This window comes from Dreissena polymorpha, chromosome 4 (assembly GCF_020536995.1).
Source record: "Dreissena polymorpha isolate Duluth1 chromosome 4, UMN_Dpol_1.0, whole genome shotgun sequence".
Lineage (NCBI taxonomy): Eukaryota > Metazoa > Mollusca > Bivalvia > Myida > Dreissenidae > Dreissena > Dreissena polymorpha.
The window spans coordinates 65817472-65834247 of record NC_068358.1 but is presented as its reverse complement, the minus strand read 5'-3'; the positions used below and the strand labels follow the sequence as shown (position 1 = coordinate 65834247).

The window sequence follows — 16776 nt, the reverse complement described above, 5'->3', positions numbered from 1 at the left end:
AAGCTAGTGTCAATTTCCTGACTGTGCACTATGTGTTTGGCCAGTTAACCCTTTTAGCGCTGGAACCAAATTTTAAAGGCCTTTGCAAACAGTTTGGATCCAGATGAACTGCCACAGAACTTGGCGTCTCATCAGGATTCAAACTGTTTGCTATTCTGATAGTATTCTTTGAAAAAAATCGACGAAAATGCTAATTTTAGAAATTCAGCATCGACATTTTTGCAGACAACACATTTCCCAGCATGCTAAAGGTTAATCAAATAAGCCTTGATACAAAACCTCTTGATACAAAACCTCTTATACATTATGTGTTCAGTGAATATTTTTTTTTATTAAAAATATGATAATCCATAAATATATAAGAACATAGTAAACATTGAAAAGTTCCTCTAAACTTTGGACTAAATGTCCACATCAGAAATTACTGTTGCCGGAGAAAAGTTGTCATCCTCTTCACTTCCTACACTGATTCTATCTATACGCAGTTGCGGTAATGTGGTACGCCTGCTTGGACGCCAGACCCACAGTTTTTTCATCGACATGTTAATATGGACTCCTCTGCATAACATAGTGCAAACATATGTCCTAAACTTGGTGGACACGCAACAGTACAAGACAATCTTCGAGGCGAAGTTCAAATGAGGGAGAAGGCGGAGAAATGTGTAAATCAGCTCAAGTTTGGACAAGTAGGTGTCTGGGGTTAGAGCCTTGAAGAATGTCATCGGCAGGATGCTGATCATGGATGTACATGCCAGAGCGTATGCAATGTTAACTGTCATACGGTCCTCGTGAGAGATGGTGCGGACAATGTCCAGAATAGAGTTCTGCTGGCATTTCTTGATTGCTTTTACCATCTGGTATGTTGCTATGAGACTGGCTAGGGTTAGAGTGACTGGGAAAAAACAAGTCATAAGGTTTATAACCCAGCCCCAGCTAAAACGGTACACATTTGCGTCTTCTATTTTTTCGTTCAATGAACTGCTGCAAATCCTGGTCAAAACTTTGTAATTTGTAGTCTGCCTGTTTTCCATATAAAATGGATGAAAACTTAAAATCAAAGAGACCACGATTACGCAGATTACACAGAAAACTGGATATCGCATCTTGCTAAAAAGTGTTTTAGTATGTGGAAAGCAGAAGTTTGCTGCACAAATGCAGGTAATACAAAAAACAAGCCACTGCGAGATCATAACAACCATTGTGTACAAACATTCCATAAAAATACATCCGCTTAAGAAGTGGTTTCCTGCTGCAAGAATCAAATGCTGAAGACACTGGATCAATGGCTCAGTGAACAGTCCAAAAATGTCAGTAATGGAGAGAAAAAACAGAAATCCAGCGAGTATCATCTTATTGAACTGCATTCGCCAGAACATCAGACAGATGATGTTAGAAAACATTCCGAATACAATAACAAACCAGGGAAGTATCTGCCAAATGTGCACAATTGCAGTCTCATAACAGTCACGACTTTGTCCATCTTCTTTGTTCGCAAAATTTAATTCGACTTCAACAAGATTTTTACCAGTTTTTGGTGCTATGGAAATGTTGTAGGTTATACTCATGTTGCTGAATAAGATTTAAATCCATTAATATCGTAAAACCAAATCACCAAATAACAATATCATTTATTATTATAGTAATAAATCCATGCTAGATATGTACATATAATTACTACTTCTACAAGCGAAGTTAACCTTAATAATGAAATGTGCAGCTACTTCTGAGACAAATGGTGTGAATCTGAAATATGAAGTGACAAAAAACACATGAAGTAGATGCTTTAAGATACTGAATATTGATCAAAAAGATCAAGTTACATATCCTTGACAACATCACCATTATCAACTACAGAAAAGTGTCATTTATTGTATATTGTTTCCATGGTTATCTGAGATTGTCAGTGGTGTCTTATTTAGACTTCAAATACTAATAAAAACTGGTAGCTGGGTAGTATTGAAATGGTAGTGTGGTAAGTAGGAAAAAAATAAATGTATTTATTAATAATATTAATATACAGTATGAACAAAAACATGTCACAGTGTATCCAACACCACGGGTTTATTGTTGTCAAAAAGGTACAGTAAGTAAAAAAGTGCAATCACACGGGTTTTATTTGTAATTTAAATCAAAGGGCAATACAAAATAGCTCAATCCAGAAAACCTTGATAAAATGCAATGTGGCCCTTGCAAATAATGATTCTGTAAAAGTTTGGCTAAATTAACATGCAACAAGGGACAAAATTGTCACAAAACCAGGTTTTCATTGTGAAAAAAAATCTGATAAAGGGAGAAAACTCAAACTGAACTTTTGAAATGAACAAACAAAATTAACCCCCTTTGTAAGTTTTTTTTTTTTTTTTAAATCTATTTTTAGTCGTGGCGACCTTGACATTGGAGATATTGACGTGATTCTTTCGTGCGACACACCGTCCCATGATGGTGAACAAATGTGCCAAATGATTTTAAAATCTCACAATGAATGACATAGTTATGGCCAGGACAAGCTCATTTATGGCCATTTTTGACCTTTGAACTCAAAGTGTGACCTTGACCTTGGAGATATCGACGTAATAATTTCGCGCGACACACCGTCCAATGATGGTGAAAAAATGTGCCAAATGATTTTAAAATCTGACAATGAACGACATAGTTATGGCCTGGACAAGCTTGTTCCGCCTGCCCGCCAGCCAGCCAGCTCGCCAGCCCGCCCGCATTCGCCAATCTAATAACCAGTTTTTTCCTTCGGAAAACCTGGTTAAAAACCTGGTTAAAAACCTGGTTAAAAATGTTGAAGTTAAAAACTGAAGCTTGTATATGTAATGTTAAACAAAGGGCCATTACCCCAGCCATGACATATGCAATAAGCTCTCAGTGCTTGCAGATTATTATTCTGCACAGTTTTGGCAAAATAAAGAAATAGTTGAGTCCAGAGCTCCAGATAAGATGTGTATCTGCGTATTCATGTATTGGAAAATTAAAACAAGAGGGCCAAGATGGCCCTAGTTCGCTCATCTGACACGAGTTGGTTCATTCTATCTTTACCAAATGTCAAACTTGAACTAGATATTGTCCAGACAAACATCCTGGTCAAGTTTCATCATCACTGAGCCAAAACTCTGGCATATGGAGTGTTTTTGTTTTTGTAAGATTTGACCTGGCTACCTATATTTTGAGTTGACCCCCCCCTTACCAAACATCAAACTTTGCTTACAAAAATAAATATTATGACCAAGATTCATAAAATCCGAAACAAAATTGTGACCTCTAGAGTGTTTACAAGGATTTTGTATAATATAATGCAAATTTAGACGATCTAAGGGCAATAATTATGGCATTAATTATGTGATTTTGCTCATTATCAAACTTGACTGAGATCTTTCAGCAACTTTGATAAAGAATGCTTGAGAAATGTGAATGCTAGAGTGTCAACAAACCAAATGTGGACAGACAGACGGCATACAAAGACCAATCCTAAAACCTCAGCTGAGCAATCAAGTGAGCTAAAAAGTGTGCTTCACCGATCTGCGCCATTTTCACAAGGTTTCTCTCTAGTCACATAAGGAAAACTGCCCCACCCCCCTGGCAGCCATGTTTTTTGACTGATCGGGACCATTTACGAACTCATCAGAGATATATATAAAACCAATCTTTTCACCAAGTTTTATGATGATTGGGCAAATATGTGACTTCTAGAGTGTTCACAAGCTTTTTTTACTACATTTATATTAATATAAGAAAACTGCAAAGTAACATGAAGATTGGGCATGAAATGTGACTTCTACAGTGTTTACAAGGTTGTTTTTTTTTTTTACCTAGTGACCTAGTTTTTTACCCAGCATGACCCAGTTTCGAACTCAATTGAGATATAATTGGAACAAATCTTCTGACCAAGTTTCATGAAGATCGGACAATAAATGTGGCCTCTAGAGTGTTTACAAGCAAATGTGGACGGACGGACAGACGACGGACAAAGGCCGGTCACAAAAGCTCACCTGAGCAATCAGTTGAGCTAAAAACGCATTAAAAATTAGCCTGTTACGCAACATTACGCAATACAAATCTTAATATGTATTTTTTATCCATGAAAGTGTGTAACTGGTTTAACCAATAATCCAGTTGAGTTTTTAGTGTAAGTTAACCTTTGAATCAAAAGTAAGTAAATCAAATTAAGCTTGTAATCAAAATGGTGGCTCATCATTTTGTGGTTAAAAAAGGGACGTTTTAAGCGACCAGCGGCTCATGCGGGAATATTTTAAAGAAAGTCTGTTCATATCATCATTTTAACTTCTTTCCTTTGCATTTATTAATATAAAAAATAAATAATAATATTTCTAGATTGAACATGCCATGTAATATGTCAGTTATCTGTGGAAATAGAAAATAGGCCTCAATATTCCTAAATACCCTTTATGGCTGAAACAGGGGAGTAAAATACACTGTAACAATAATATCAGGGGGTAACATACCCTTTCGACTAAATCCTTATCTGGAGCTCTGGTTGAGTCTAACTAGTTTTTGTTATTCTAAAAAAAGCAATTTAGTATGTGGGGGGGGAGGTTTTTTTTATCAAATTCGAAGCGGGCCCCATTCCAAATGTCAAAAAAGACATATATTTTTTATAGAAAAATTCTTTTTGAAGTAAAATGCACCATTCTACCAAGTTCTCTATCCAGCTCTACAGATTGAACCTTAAAAATTACAATATTGAAAACACTTATTGGTATTTTTTAAGTGAGCTGATGAGTTTTGGATCATTAACACTTCAAAGCAATAACAATACACATGTACATAGAGTAATCAAATGTAATCATTCAGAAATGCAAACACACTGTTGAATGAGCCTTTCAACCTTCCAACTGATACGGCAAGGGAAGCATAATAATCAAAGAGTTTTCTCCGAATTTGCAGACTATTAAAGAGATAGCTAGACTTGAAGTCCGTTGTTTGTGGGTTTTTTCATTCCAGGTCAGCTACATATGTGGGAGTCTAAGGCAGTAGTCATTTACTGCACAACTTAGCAATGGTTTTGTTTGTTTGCCATGCCTTTTTTAACAGTATTTCAGTCACAGCAGTCGGTTAACCAATTCACACATTCTGACAGCTAGTTAACCAGTACTACAAGCCAGTAACTGACAACTGCCTTAGGTAAATCTGAGGAAAATGACCAGGGACCAATACTTGCATATATGTTATATGGCCATGCAAGAGATCAAACTGTCCTTGAATTTGTAGTCCACTGATCTACCAACTGAAAACTCTGTACGTTAACTGACTGTTGTGTTATGACTGGAAAACTGATGACCCAATTCCACTGAGAAAAAAAATAAAATGGAAATATGCAAACAGCATAAAGTCAGAACAGCCTGCAAGGAACTATTAGAACTACAAATAGGTCAAATGCATATCTGAGTAGCAAAGGGTTTTAGAAGTGCAACAAATTGAAACAACAAGAGGGCCAGAGCCCGCGGTCGCTCACCTTCAGGGAACTGAACAGCTCTCAGCAATTTTTTAGATGTTCCTGAAACCATTTTCCATGGACAGAAACAATTTTCAAACTCAGCCCAGATATCATTAGAACAAATTTTATGACCATGTTAAATGAAGATTGGAAAAAAATGTGACTTTTTGACTTCTAACATGGTTCTTAAATAGCAATATAGGGAAAAATGCACAGCCCCTTGGGGACCCTATTTTTTTTTTACAAAATATAATTATTTTAACTCAGGCAAGCTATCATTAGAACAAAAGTTCTGACCAAATTTCAAAAAGATTGTACCATAAATGTGACTTCTAGAGAGTTAAAAAGATTTTTCAATAGCCATACAAAGGAAAATGCCCCTCTCCTGGTGGCCATGTTTTTCAACAGACTGAAACCATTGTCCAACTCATCCAAGACATCATAAAATTAGACCAAAACTTCTGACCAAGTTTTATGAGTATAATTTGGCAATCAATGGGACTTTTAGAATATGAACAAGGTTTTACTATTGCTATGCAGTGAAAACCCTCTAAACCGGATCCTCTCTATACTGGAATTCTCTCTAAACCAAATTTGTCCGGTCCCATTTTATTCCCTATAAAACCATGCGTAAAATATCTCCTCAAGACCGGAATCCCCTCAATTCCAAATACCCGTCATTATTTGAATCAAAGTTGGGTCCTTCCAGACGTAAAAGTACCTATATAAACCAGTCAGGACCGGTTTATTGCACTTACGACCTAGAGTAAACAAGAAATATCTTTAAAAAAGATATACGGCGTAAATAGTTTAATGAATGAGATCAAGGATAGCGAATGTCTTTTTCTGTGCAGTTCTTAGCTGCATCACACGCAGTACGGGATGTTACGGGGAGTTTTCGCGGCTTATTTTACATTATAACATATTGCTGGTCATAAACCTATAGATACAAAACAGAAAACCAAAAGAAGAATGGAAGTGAAATTTAAACATATGAGTCAACCGGCCACACGAGAACAAACCTGTTTTAGTGGTCTGTCGGGCATTGCTATTTGATTCGATTATTAACAGTATCGAGAATCATCGTGCTCATGCTTAAAGTGATATTATGGGCATTTTGCACTGTTGAATTGAGCTGAAAAGAATTAACAGGTCAAAATAGTTAGTTAAAATGTGGTTACTGATCAATTATCTGCAACTCACCTTGCTACCAGTTGTTTATAAAAATATATTTTATATTCGATATTCTTACGTGACCCAACCAGTCCTGAAAGCCGAAATGATCCGTAAAACAATATTGTGTCTTTGTGTCGTATGAACAAATCTGCACTAAAACTAAATTTAGGTTCAACTCGTAAACGCATGATCAGTTGTCAAACGAAAGTACGGTTAATATTCAAATGCATTATTTTTCTCTTTCTGGTATATTGTTTTAGTATGTTGATGCTGCATTAATTACTATAAGTGTATATGAAGTAGAAACATCAAAAATAATCAACGGTTGCGATAGACACCTATAAACTGTTACATGCTCATAATATCACTTTAGTACATTAGGCAATATGGTGAAATAATTATTGTTAAATTTATTAAAAATAATATTTATCATTGTATTGTTGAAAACACATTAAGAATCTATTATTGACATACCATAATTATATTGCTTAATATCTTCTTTTAACATATTTCTGGTCTAAAGAAAATTCCAGGTCACCTAGTTCACGGATAGCGTCTTTATTATATAACGATTATTTTACTGACCGCGAACTCCGGTGATGACCTGTATATAAACTCTGAATGTCCGCGACTTGACCCGAAACCTCGCGGGTTGAAATGCAATTCTTTAAAGTGAGGCCTCGCTTCCACTGCTCTTTATACTTTTACATGTTAACATGTTGACAGGAATATGGAAGTAAGTACTAAATATGAGAACATAGCCTTTTAAGTATAAACGCTTTTGCGTTGGTAATACTCTGAAAATAAAAGGTGTACGCACAAACTGTATTGATGTCGAGAATTGAGTGTAAAACTGTTCTATCTATTAACCTTTTCATTAGAGATAAACTTGTTTCATACAGTAAAACAGTGTTACAAAGACGCGGATATGTTTCCAATGTTCTGGTGGTATACTCAAATCAGCCAATGGAATAAATGAAGTGTATTCATTCGTACCTAGCCGCGGGAAATTTTATTTGAATTTTATTGGACACTTACAAAGGTCAAGTCAGGGTGAAAAGCTGGCTTATGCAGCTTACGCCGAAAAACTTGTGAATAGTGGATTAAAGCCGCGTGAAATTAATAAAATGGTTGAAAATATTGCAAACTGTAAAAATCGCAAAACAATTTAAAGAAATATGACCTGTGATATACATAGTGATCAATAGAAGTGATAATATTATAATAACTGATAACAAACATAGCATTCTTTAGTGTGTTTTGTTTTTGATGTAGAAAGCCGGGATAAATTTTAATAAGATTTATTCTATATAATTTTGAATTGTTCATTACAATTGCTGATTTACTGTCATATAAAATTGTGATTTGCAGAGTTCTGGAAGCATTTGTATTTAAATATTCATTAAGATTTTCAAATTGGCAATTAAGATAACTAAGACTTGATATGTCTGAACCTTCTTCTAAGCAAAGCCGCATGGAATGTCTCTAGAAGACAAAATCAAACTGATCAAAGAGTCAGAGATGCTGTCAGAGAAATATGGGGTAGGAAAGTCGACGATCGGGGATATCTTGCGAAAAAGTCTGGTCTGTGTACATGTCTTATTGGGAAAACAACTATTCACCCTACAATAGTCGGTTTAACAATTAAATGAACTTTAAAAAGATCAACACACTTGTATAGGACTGTTTCTGTATTGTAAAGGCTAAGTCATTGCCGCTCTCTGGTATATAAATTTGCTGAAAGTGTTTTTCCGCATAAGGCATTGTCCTTCTGAAAGTAAAATAGTCGATTTCCCCTATAGACGAGTTAATTGTTATTGTTTACATTCGGGATTTTTCGTGCATGCGCACTGACTGGTTGGCAAAAACACTGGTTACAGTAACGTAAAACATGTATAAAGGGCTTTTGGTAAGTCAATTAAACGATAAAAAAATCCGAAATAAACATTACAACTCTTATACAATAGTGCAAATATATCATATTTAGTACCAATAAATAAATGTATCATCATATGTATAATTTCCTCTTTATAAAAATACAAATTAGTTATTAGCATCAGAGTAATTAAGCGTGGTCGGAAGACTAAATACTGACAATACCACACAACAAAACAATAAATTAGCCGTATTCTTTTTTATAGTAAGACTTTAAAAAATGATATTTAAAAACTTATAAAACATATATTAATTTGATTATAACTGTAAACGGTGTGGATATTGTTATTGCTCATCAGCGATCGAAAGTGTATTATAAGAGGCGCATTTGATCAATTATAAAACAAAGCCATTAAAAACGGAATACATTACAATCGTTAAATGTTGTGGTAATTTTCTTTTCCATAGAATGAATTTTCGTTTCGTTTCCATTGAATTACAATATTAATAAATTTGAATATACAAATGAAAATAAAACCTGCATCTTGTGCAAATTGAACTGTCTTTGCATGTATATTGAAATCTCTTAACAAGTATTAAGGAGTGATACATTTAACAATCTAGAATTTTATGATAAATATATATATTAATTTAATTTATTTTACACAAATATTGTTTATCCATTGTGATTGCTTGGTTTCATGATGGTGTTACGTGCAATGCAAGAACGTACAATCTTTACACTAAATTGACGAGTTTACATTTGCCGGTACCCGCGGTAAATACATCAATTGTGTAGCAGTAATATTGAACAATATTTTAAATTTAAAGTTATAAAGCACTGTATTATTATGATTAAACTGGCTTACATATAAATACGCATGTTCTTGTTAATCCGTTTCAGACAAATATCTTCTTTTTTTAATATGTTAAATTATTTATTAAAGCAAATGTTACGTATTTTGGCTTTAATATTTGGCTTGCACAATATGACTGCTCAATATGCCAAGAAATGGCATGGAGGTATCATAAAGTCTGCCACATGTGGTCTATGCAGGGACCCAATTAAAGTATTGGTCACTATGTTTATGACACCGGCATGTTTTCTGTGTAATTGTCTGGGCAGTCTCCGATCATAACGAGATAATAGTGTCAAAATTGGTGTGCACAATTAAATAAAACAATGAGATTTATTAATTTATTTGTTGTGTAACAAGGTAAGTCTGTACAGATATATTAAGATTAAAATCAGTTACTATATGTTGCGCACAAAAAGCAATCTATTTGATGTTTGTTTTCATCCTTATTTGTGTTTTTTCATTAAATTTAATTTATTCTAAAAGAATTTCCATTTTTGAAATTTTGTATCTAAAATGGACGTGAAGATGCGTTTAGTAGAGATTTTTGTGGTAACCACATAACGAGCTCGTAGATAGTGTACGTTCCACTCCATAGCTCGTTTTTAGTAAACACAAATAATAACAACAATATAATCGTTCCAAAAATGAATTTCCACGCATGCTTATGTTTTATTCAGACATAAATAGTAAAATTATATTTGATACAGTTCATGAGTATCAATAAAAACGATGATAATGTCAACCTTCTCTATATGCGCTTATAAGAATTCCACCTCTTTTTGCCAACCAGTGGGCGGAGTCTAAACTTTGCAGGTGCGTGTGACGTCACGCGTTAACTCGTCTATAAAGCGGAAGCAGGGTTCCACTGTATAAAAAAAAATGCCCCCCCCCCTTCCAACCATGTTTTTTTACAGAACAGAACCATTTTCAATCTCATCCAAGATATCATTAGAACATTTGCTCTAACCAAGTTTCATGAAGATTGGACAATAAATCTAGAGTGTTAACAAGGTTTTAATTAAAGAAGGCAAAATGCCCAACCCCCCTGGCAGCCATGTTTTTCAACCAACCAGAACCATGTTTGAACTTGTCCAAGATATAATTGGGACAAATCTTCTGACCAAGTTATGAAGATCGGACATTAAATGTGGCCTCTAAAGTGTCAACAAGGCAAATATTGACGACGCATGATGGACAAAGGCAATCTCAAAAGGTCACCATGACCACCTTGTGCTCATGTGAGCTAAAAAACACAACAGGAACGTTCCTTGGTTTACCTGGAAGTTGTGCCGCACGTCCTGCATGGTTCCCTCAAAGAATATGTTGCGGGGGTCCTTGTCCAGTCTCTCACCACCCACGTGTAGCTGGTGCACGTCAGACAGATTGTTCATGGAACTTATCATCTTCCAGTCATCACTCTGCAAAGTACACACAGGCTAATCAGGGACAATGCTTACCGCCTAGACTAGATTTTTGTTTAGAAAAAACATTCTTCAAACAAAAATGTTCATACAAGCGGAAAGCAAATCCCTGATAAACATGTGCAGACTGCACAGTCTAGTCTGGGGCGACACTTTACGCACATGCATAAGCCCAGTTTTCCCACAACGATTCTCATATACACTAACACACTTGTATTTTTTATTTTATAAAACCATGTTTTATTATGGTGAAGATGGTTCTAATGATTCACATGAAAAGCATATCTATGTATTTGTACACTTTGCACAAAAGTAGATGTGCATTAGAATTAAAATTTTCAAAATGGTGACATTGACCCCAACCCTACCCATCAATCATGGAACTTAATGCAACAGGAAATAAGGCCATAGACCCTTAGTTGCTTATCTGAGACTTCAGGGAAGTAGTCTGTTCTGGGCAGCTTTTATGATGGTGCCTAAATCTTTTCGAACTTGTGCGAGATGTTAATACATGAAATGTTTTGAGCAAATTTCATAAAGATGCAAAATATGACTTCCAGAGTGTAAACAATTTTTCACTAAAGCCATATATGGACACTTGAAGCCCCGATTGGCAAGTTGTTTCAACAGACTGCGACCATTTAAAACTCTGCAGAGATATTTTTGAAACAAGTTACCCACCCAGTGCAGGTGAAATTCCCTTGGGCATTATTTGCAAAAATAAAATAGTAGACTCCTACAACATATTCCATGCCAAATATCAACCCTCTCTGTGCATTGGAGTTTCAGAGCAGAATTGTTTTACTATAATATACACATAAGGGAAACAATTAACCCCCACAGCAGTGTTGGTTTTGATTCAAAGCAAGTGATCTTTAAAAACTCGCGTTTGGACCCCAATACAATGTTAAATGCCATATATAAAACCTCTGAGCTTTGCAGTTAAAGAAGAAACTATGTAAAAGTTTTCTGAACAAATTTATAATAAAAACATGTAATCCCTAAGGCAGGCCATTTTTGGTCCAATTGGCAAAGTTTTAACAAACATGGTAGAAAACCACCAAAACTAATAATAAAACAAACAATCCCAAGAGTATACCTGCATATTTAAACTAGAAGTGGCGAGGCAGAGGCCGACGCGTATCCCCACGCCGCATAGATGTTATATTAAAAGGCAATTTGGGTGGGCAAGGCCTATGTTGGTTTGGCCCTGGGGTGGGTAATGTAGACATGAATGGTCGAGATAGACCGTGTTGTCATAAGAGATGTTCAGTACTAATTTGAAGTCAATTGGTGAATAAATGAAGAAGTTATGTTAAAACAAAATTTTGAGTGGGCATGGTTGTCCACTATCTCCCCCTTCACTTTTAGCACAAGAACCATGAAACTTACACACATGGTAGCTATGAGCATATGTGCGACAGTGCAATATTTGAAATTTTGATCTAACCCTGGGTCAAAAGTTATTCTCATGTGCTTGCATGTTGTTAGTAAAATGAGGTTTTTTTTACCCATTTTAAAGTTGTGGGTGGGCGTGGTTCTCCACTATCTCCTTCTAAACTATAAGCACTAGAACCTTGAAACTTACACACATGGTAGCTATGAGCAAAGGTGCACTATTTGGAATTTTGATCTGACCCTTGGGTCAAAAGTTATTATCATGTGCGTCACATGTTGTTAGTAAAATGAGTTTTTTTTACCCATTTTACCCATTTATTTACCCATAACTTTTGACCCTGGGGTCAGATCAAAATTCCGTCGCCATCACCGTCACACATATGCTCATAGCTACCATGTGTGTGTTAGTTTCAAGGTTCTAGTGCTAATAGTGCAGGGGAGAAAGTGGCCGAACAGACGGACAAAATAAACGGAGATAAATACAATATCCCCCATGCTTTTAAAAGCGTGGGGATAATAATTTGTAAATTTGTTTTAGCTTTTGGTTGGGACTATATGTGACTCATTTTGTCTCCATGATTGAAACAAGTGAAAATTACTTTGGGATCAATAACAATAAAATTTTCACAACTACATGTTAAAACAAGATTATAAAATATCTGCATAAGTAAAATATTGGTCAGGCCATACATTTTAACTGTTGTCATAGTCCAATCGGGCAATACAAATTACAGCTAATCAAAAGACTCCCAGTTTGTTGAAAGCATCAAGACCAGTAGGAAATTATTCTCTAACAACTTTTATAGAGAGGGTATAAACTGTTGTGAATTGATTGTGATTTGTTCTGTTATCCACCTCTAAAAACTTAATCAGATTGGGTCAGGTTCTCATACAAAAGGTACATAGTTCATAACATTCATCTTTTATAGTGCAAAAACCAATTTGTCTCGCCCAACACCTATGGTTAACGTCATCATTAAATCACAAGTGTAGCAATGGGCAATGTCTCCACACTTCCTAAGCTTTAACAAATATGATGCCAGCTGTCAGTCTTATTCTTTTCCATTATCTGTCTTATTCTTTTCCATTATCTTATCAGCCCACCAGCAGCGAACACAAGCTGTCAACTTGGAGGTGTAAGCAATAACAGTACATGTCATTTATTCATGAAGAGACCTTTATAAAACACTTAAGGGTTTAAGATACAGTGTAACTGTTCAGATATTAATTAAGTGAGAATACTCATTTCAAATCATTCATTATAGGGATGCAAGAGGTTAACCGGTTACATTTTCGGGAAAAGGTTAACCTGAAAAAATAATTTTAGTATGCTTTTTTCTTGGAATATTTTTTTCTTTTTCATAATACAATTTGTATGATTTTAGGTTTTGCGCGTGACAAACTGCCAATTTGGGCTGGCGACTAGTAAGAACAACATGCTGCACCATCGACGGTAGTAAATATCGTGTCAACAAAGAAGGCAATAAAGCAATAAATCAGTACCTTTGTGGTAACAAATAGGGGGTCTGTTTTGATAATTGGCACTGTTGTCTTGTTTAACTTGCTAAAAAAACTAGCAAACTGCGGGGAGTGGGGGCTATTAGCGAAGACGCAATTGACACTTTTATCGAACTCACGATAAAATTGAGTTGAGACATTGGCTGGCTTATTTTGATGTTTTGTTAATCAATAACAAACACTGATTGACCGCAAAAAATAAAGTATTTATAAGTAACAGTTTTATCAAGAATTGCATTCGTAGTTAAAATCTTGTCGAGTTCATGTCTTAGTTGTTATATCAGAAATTAAAATCATTGTTAGTAATTTAGGTCATCCACGATTCCACCACTACCGTCTGAGGCAAGTTTTATTTAAGAAAGCAAATAATTAAACTATTTTAATAAGTTATGTTAATAATAAAATTAAAACAGAATAAACCAAGAAACACACCATTTGTGAGCGATACTCATAAAAATAAGAACTATATATAGCAAACATTTACAAAATTAATAGAATAGATGTAACAATACATTTTATTAAGAAACAGACATGTTTTCAACGCAAGCGATCTCATATTACTTTCGTTTCTATAGAGAGTACAGGTACGAGCGGTATGACATTGTTTACGTATACTTCAAACATTTTAACTACTTAAATTAAGGTATGTCGGTTAGCCGGTTACTAACTGGTAACGGCAAAAGGTTAACCGGTTAATGATTTTTGTAACCTCTTGCATCCCTTATTTATTACATAGTTTAGTTAAAATGCACTACATAAATTTAACAAAAAGTAAAAGATCTAAATGTTCTTTATGCTACAAAGTTTTTGTCAAGCAATCAAGTTGCCCATGCCTTTCAAGCAGATAGCATTAGTGTATATGAAATGTAATTCTTGCATGCTTTTATAAGGATAAAGGATTAACATCAAATACATGAAAACGTTTAATTTGTAGATTGAATTTGTAAACATCATGTTCTCAGTAAAATTACGGAATGAAATTTTGATCAAAAATTATTAAAAAATATCTGAAAAAAATAACATAAAATAATATTCTATTTTAACATACCCAAAATTTAACACAGCACATTATGCATCAATACAAAGGTAAAGTACTAACAAGATTTGAGATCGCAAAAGATGCTACTGCATAAATATTAGTACATTTATGACTGAAAATTATGACTGAAATATAAAATAGCAATTTCATTCAGGCTAAACAATTCTTCATGGATCATTGGATGAGGGACTATGGTCTTAACAAGTTTATGTGGCAGATTTGAATGTTATTTGTAGAATGATTTCAAACATGTTTTAACAAATGAGCCTTGTTCTGAAAAACTGGGTTAATAAATGTACATAAAGTGTCATCCCAGATTAGCCTGTGCAGTCTGCACAGGCTAATTAAATACAACACTTTCCATGTTTATGGTATTATCATTTAAAGGAAGCCTATTCTAAAGTCAAAATCCAGTGTTGAAAAAAGTGTTGTCCGTGATTAGCCTGTGTGGACTGCACAGGCTAATCTGGGACAACACTTTACACAAATGCATTATGCCCAGTTTTTCCTAAATAAAGGCTCAAAAACACTTACAGTTAGTGAACCCCATTGCTTCTGTTTCAGCTTATAGTCAAGGATTGGTTTTGTCAAGCTGTCAGTCTTAGCTGCCTTATACAGCACACGCTGAAAGTTTGTCAAGCCGCATATAGCAATGTGCAACGACATGGTGTCCAAGAACCGCATCCGCGATTTCTGCAAAAAAGCCAGTTTATGTTTTATACCTGAATCACTAATATGAAAGGCAAACTATGATACAACAAAATGATACAATCAATAAGTTTCCTGTTTTCCAAAAATTGTCTAAATGAGTCACACACTGGAGAAATGAAGTCGAATGCATGTGTGAAAAATGTCGACCAAGATTAGCCTGTGCTAATTAGGGACTACACTTTCAGCCTAATCTGGACTTTTGCTAAGAAAAGCCTTCCTGTAGACGAAAAATACAATAAAAGCAGCAAGCATGGTCCTTGATAAAATTTAGTCATTAACAGATTCTATAAAACCAAATGATTATGAAGCCCTGGTTATAAAATATCAAAATAAAATTGTATGACATAATTGGCCCTTGTACCAGGAACTTTTACACCTTTTTCAGATTACTTCCCAACTAACCCATAACACTGCTTTGGAAAAATATTATATAGTTGAATATGTGCAGCGTTGTCATATTACTTTGCAGTGAATCCCACTACCCAATCTCATTTCTACAGTTAAACGTTTAATCAAAACTAACCTTTAAAAGATATTGTTCCCTGACAAAAGACCGGTCAAATGCCACATTGTGACCCATTACAAGGCGTGGCGTACTAGAAATCCCAGATGTTGACTCCAGCCTTGTTTCCAAAGGAATTAAGTCATCAAGCTCGATTCCTTTTGAAGCCCAGCGAAACTTATCTGCCACTAGATAGTCAGAGCACCAAGAATACCTAGGGGATGTAAAAAATATGTGTAACTGGTCATAGGTTCTGAATCCATCTTTACTAAAAATCATAAGCTTATTTGTGGTCTGAAATGTAAATTTTAGTAAACATCCCATACCAGTATTTATCAGACACGGCTGTTGCCATGGTAGGGTAATTTCCCTCCTCAACTACGACCTCTACGTCAAACACAAGGACGTCGTCAGGTGGGTACTCTACCGGCTCCGGTATCCCATCTGCCCCATACCGGACCCAGCCTGACATAAGAGCCCACTCTGCAGGTTTCTTTGGTATTTCACAGCCACAGAGTCGCTGTGCTAATGCCTTTTTGAAACAAACATAAACATAATAGATTGAAGCACATTTGTTGATGACTTACATTCTTTCACTTCAGCTTTTTATGGGTACTGTAATTAGTTTTCAGACGCCCCCTTTTTTGGCCAAATTTTTTTTTCTTGACTTAATTTTCTGACATACAGGGTTTTGTCTATATTTAATGACTCTAAATTTCCGGACAGTATATTTTACAGTGCTATTTTACCATAATTCTTCCCTGTTTTGGCTTATCTGGAGTCACTTTTTCATGCATTTTTATGACCCAATTTAG

At 35.2% G+C, this 16776-nt stretch overlaps 1 protein-coding gene across 2 annotated transcripts in view; it reads right to left on the bottom strand.

Annotated features, from left to right (window-relative positions):
- The window catches only part of LOC127875921 (DNA polymerase subunit gamma-1-like), a 95551-nt gene that overhangs the window by 66145 nt on the left and 12630 nt on the right, over positions 1-16776 (bottom strand). For both annotated transcript variants that reach the window (XM_052420670.1, XM_052420671.1), the window contains exons 4-7: positions 16288-16493; positions 15983-16175; positions 15283-15441; positions 10650-10790 (exon numbers count right to left, since the gene is read on the bottom strand). In XM_052420670.1, the coding sequence (XP_052276630.1) occupies positions 10650-10790; positions 15283-15441; positions 15983-16175; positions 16288-16493 (699 nt within the window). The remainder of the gene's footprint in view (positions 1-10649; positions 10791-15282; positions 15442-15982; positions 16176-16287; positions 16494-16776) is intronic.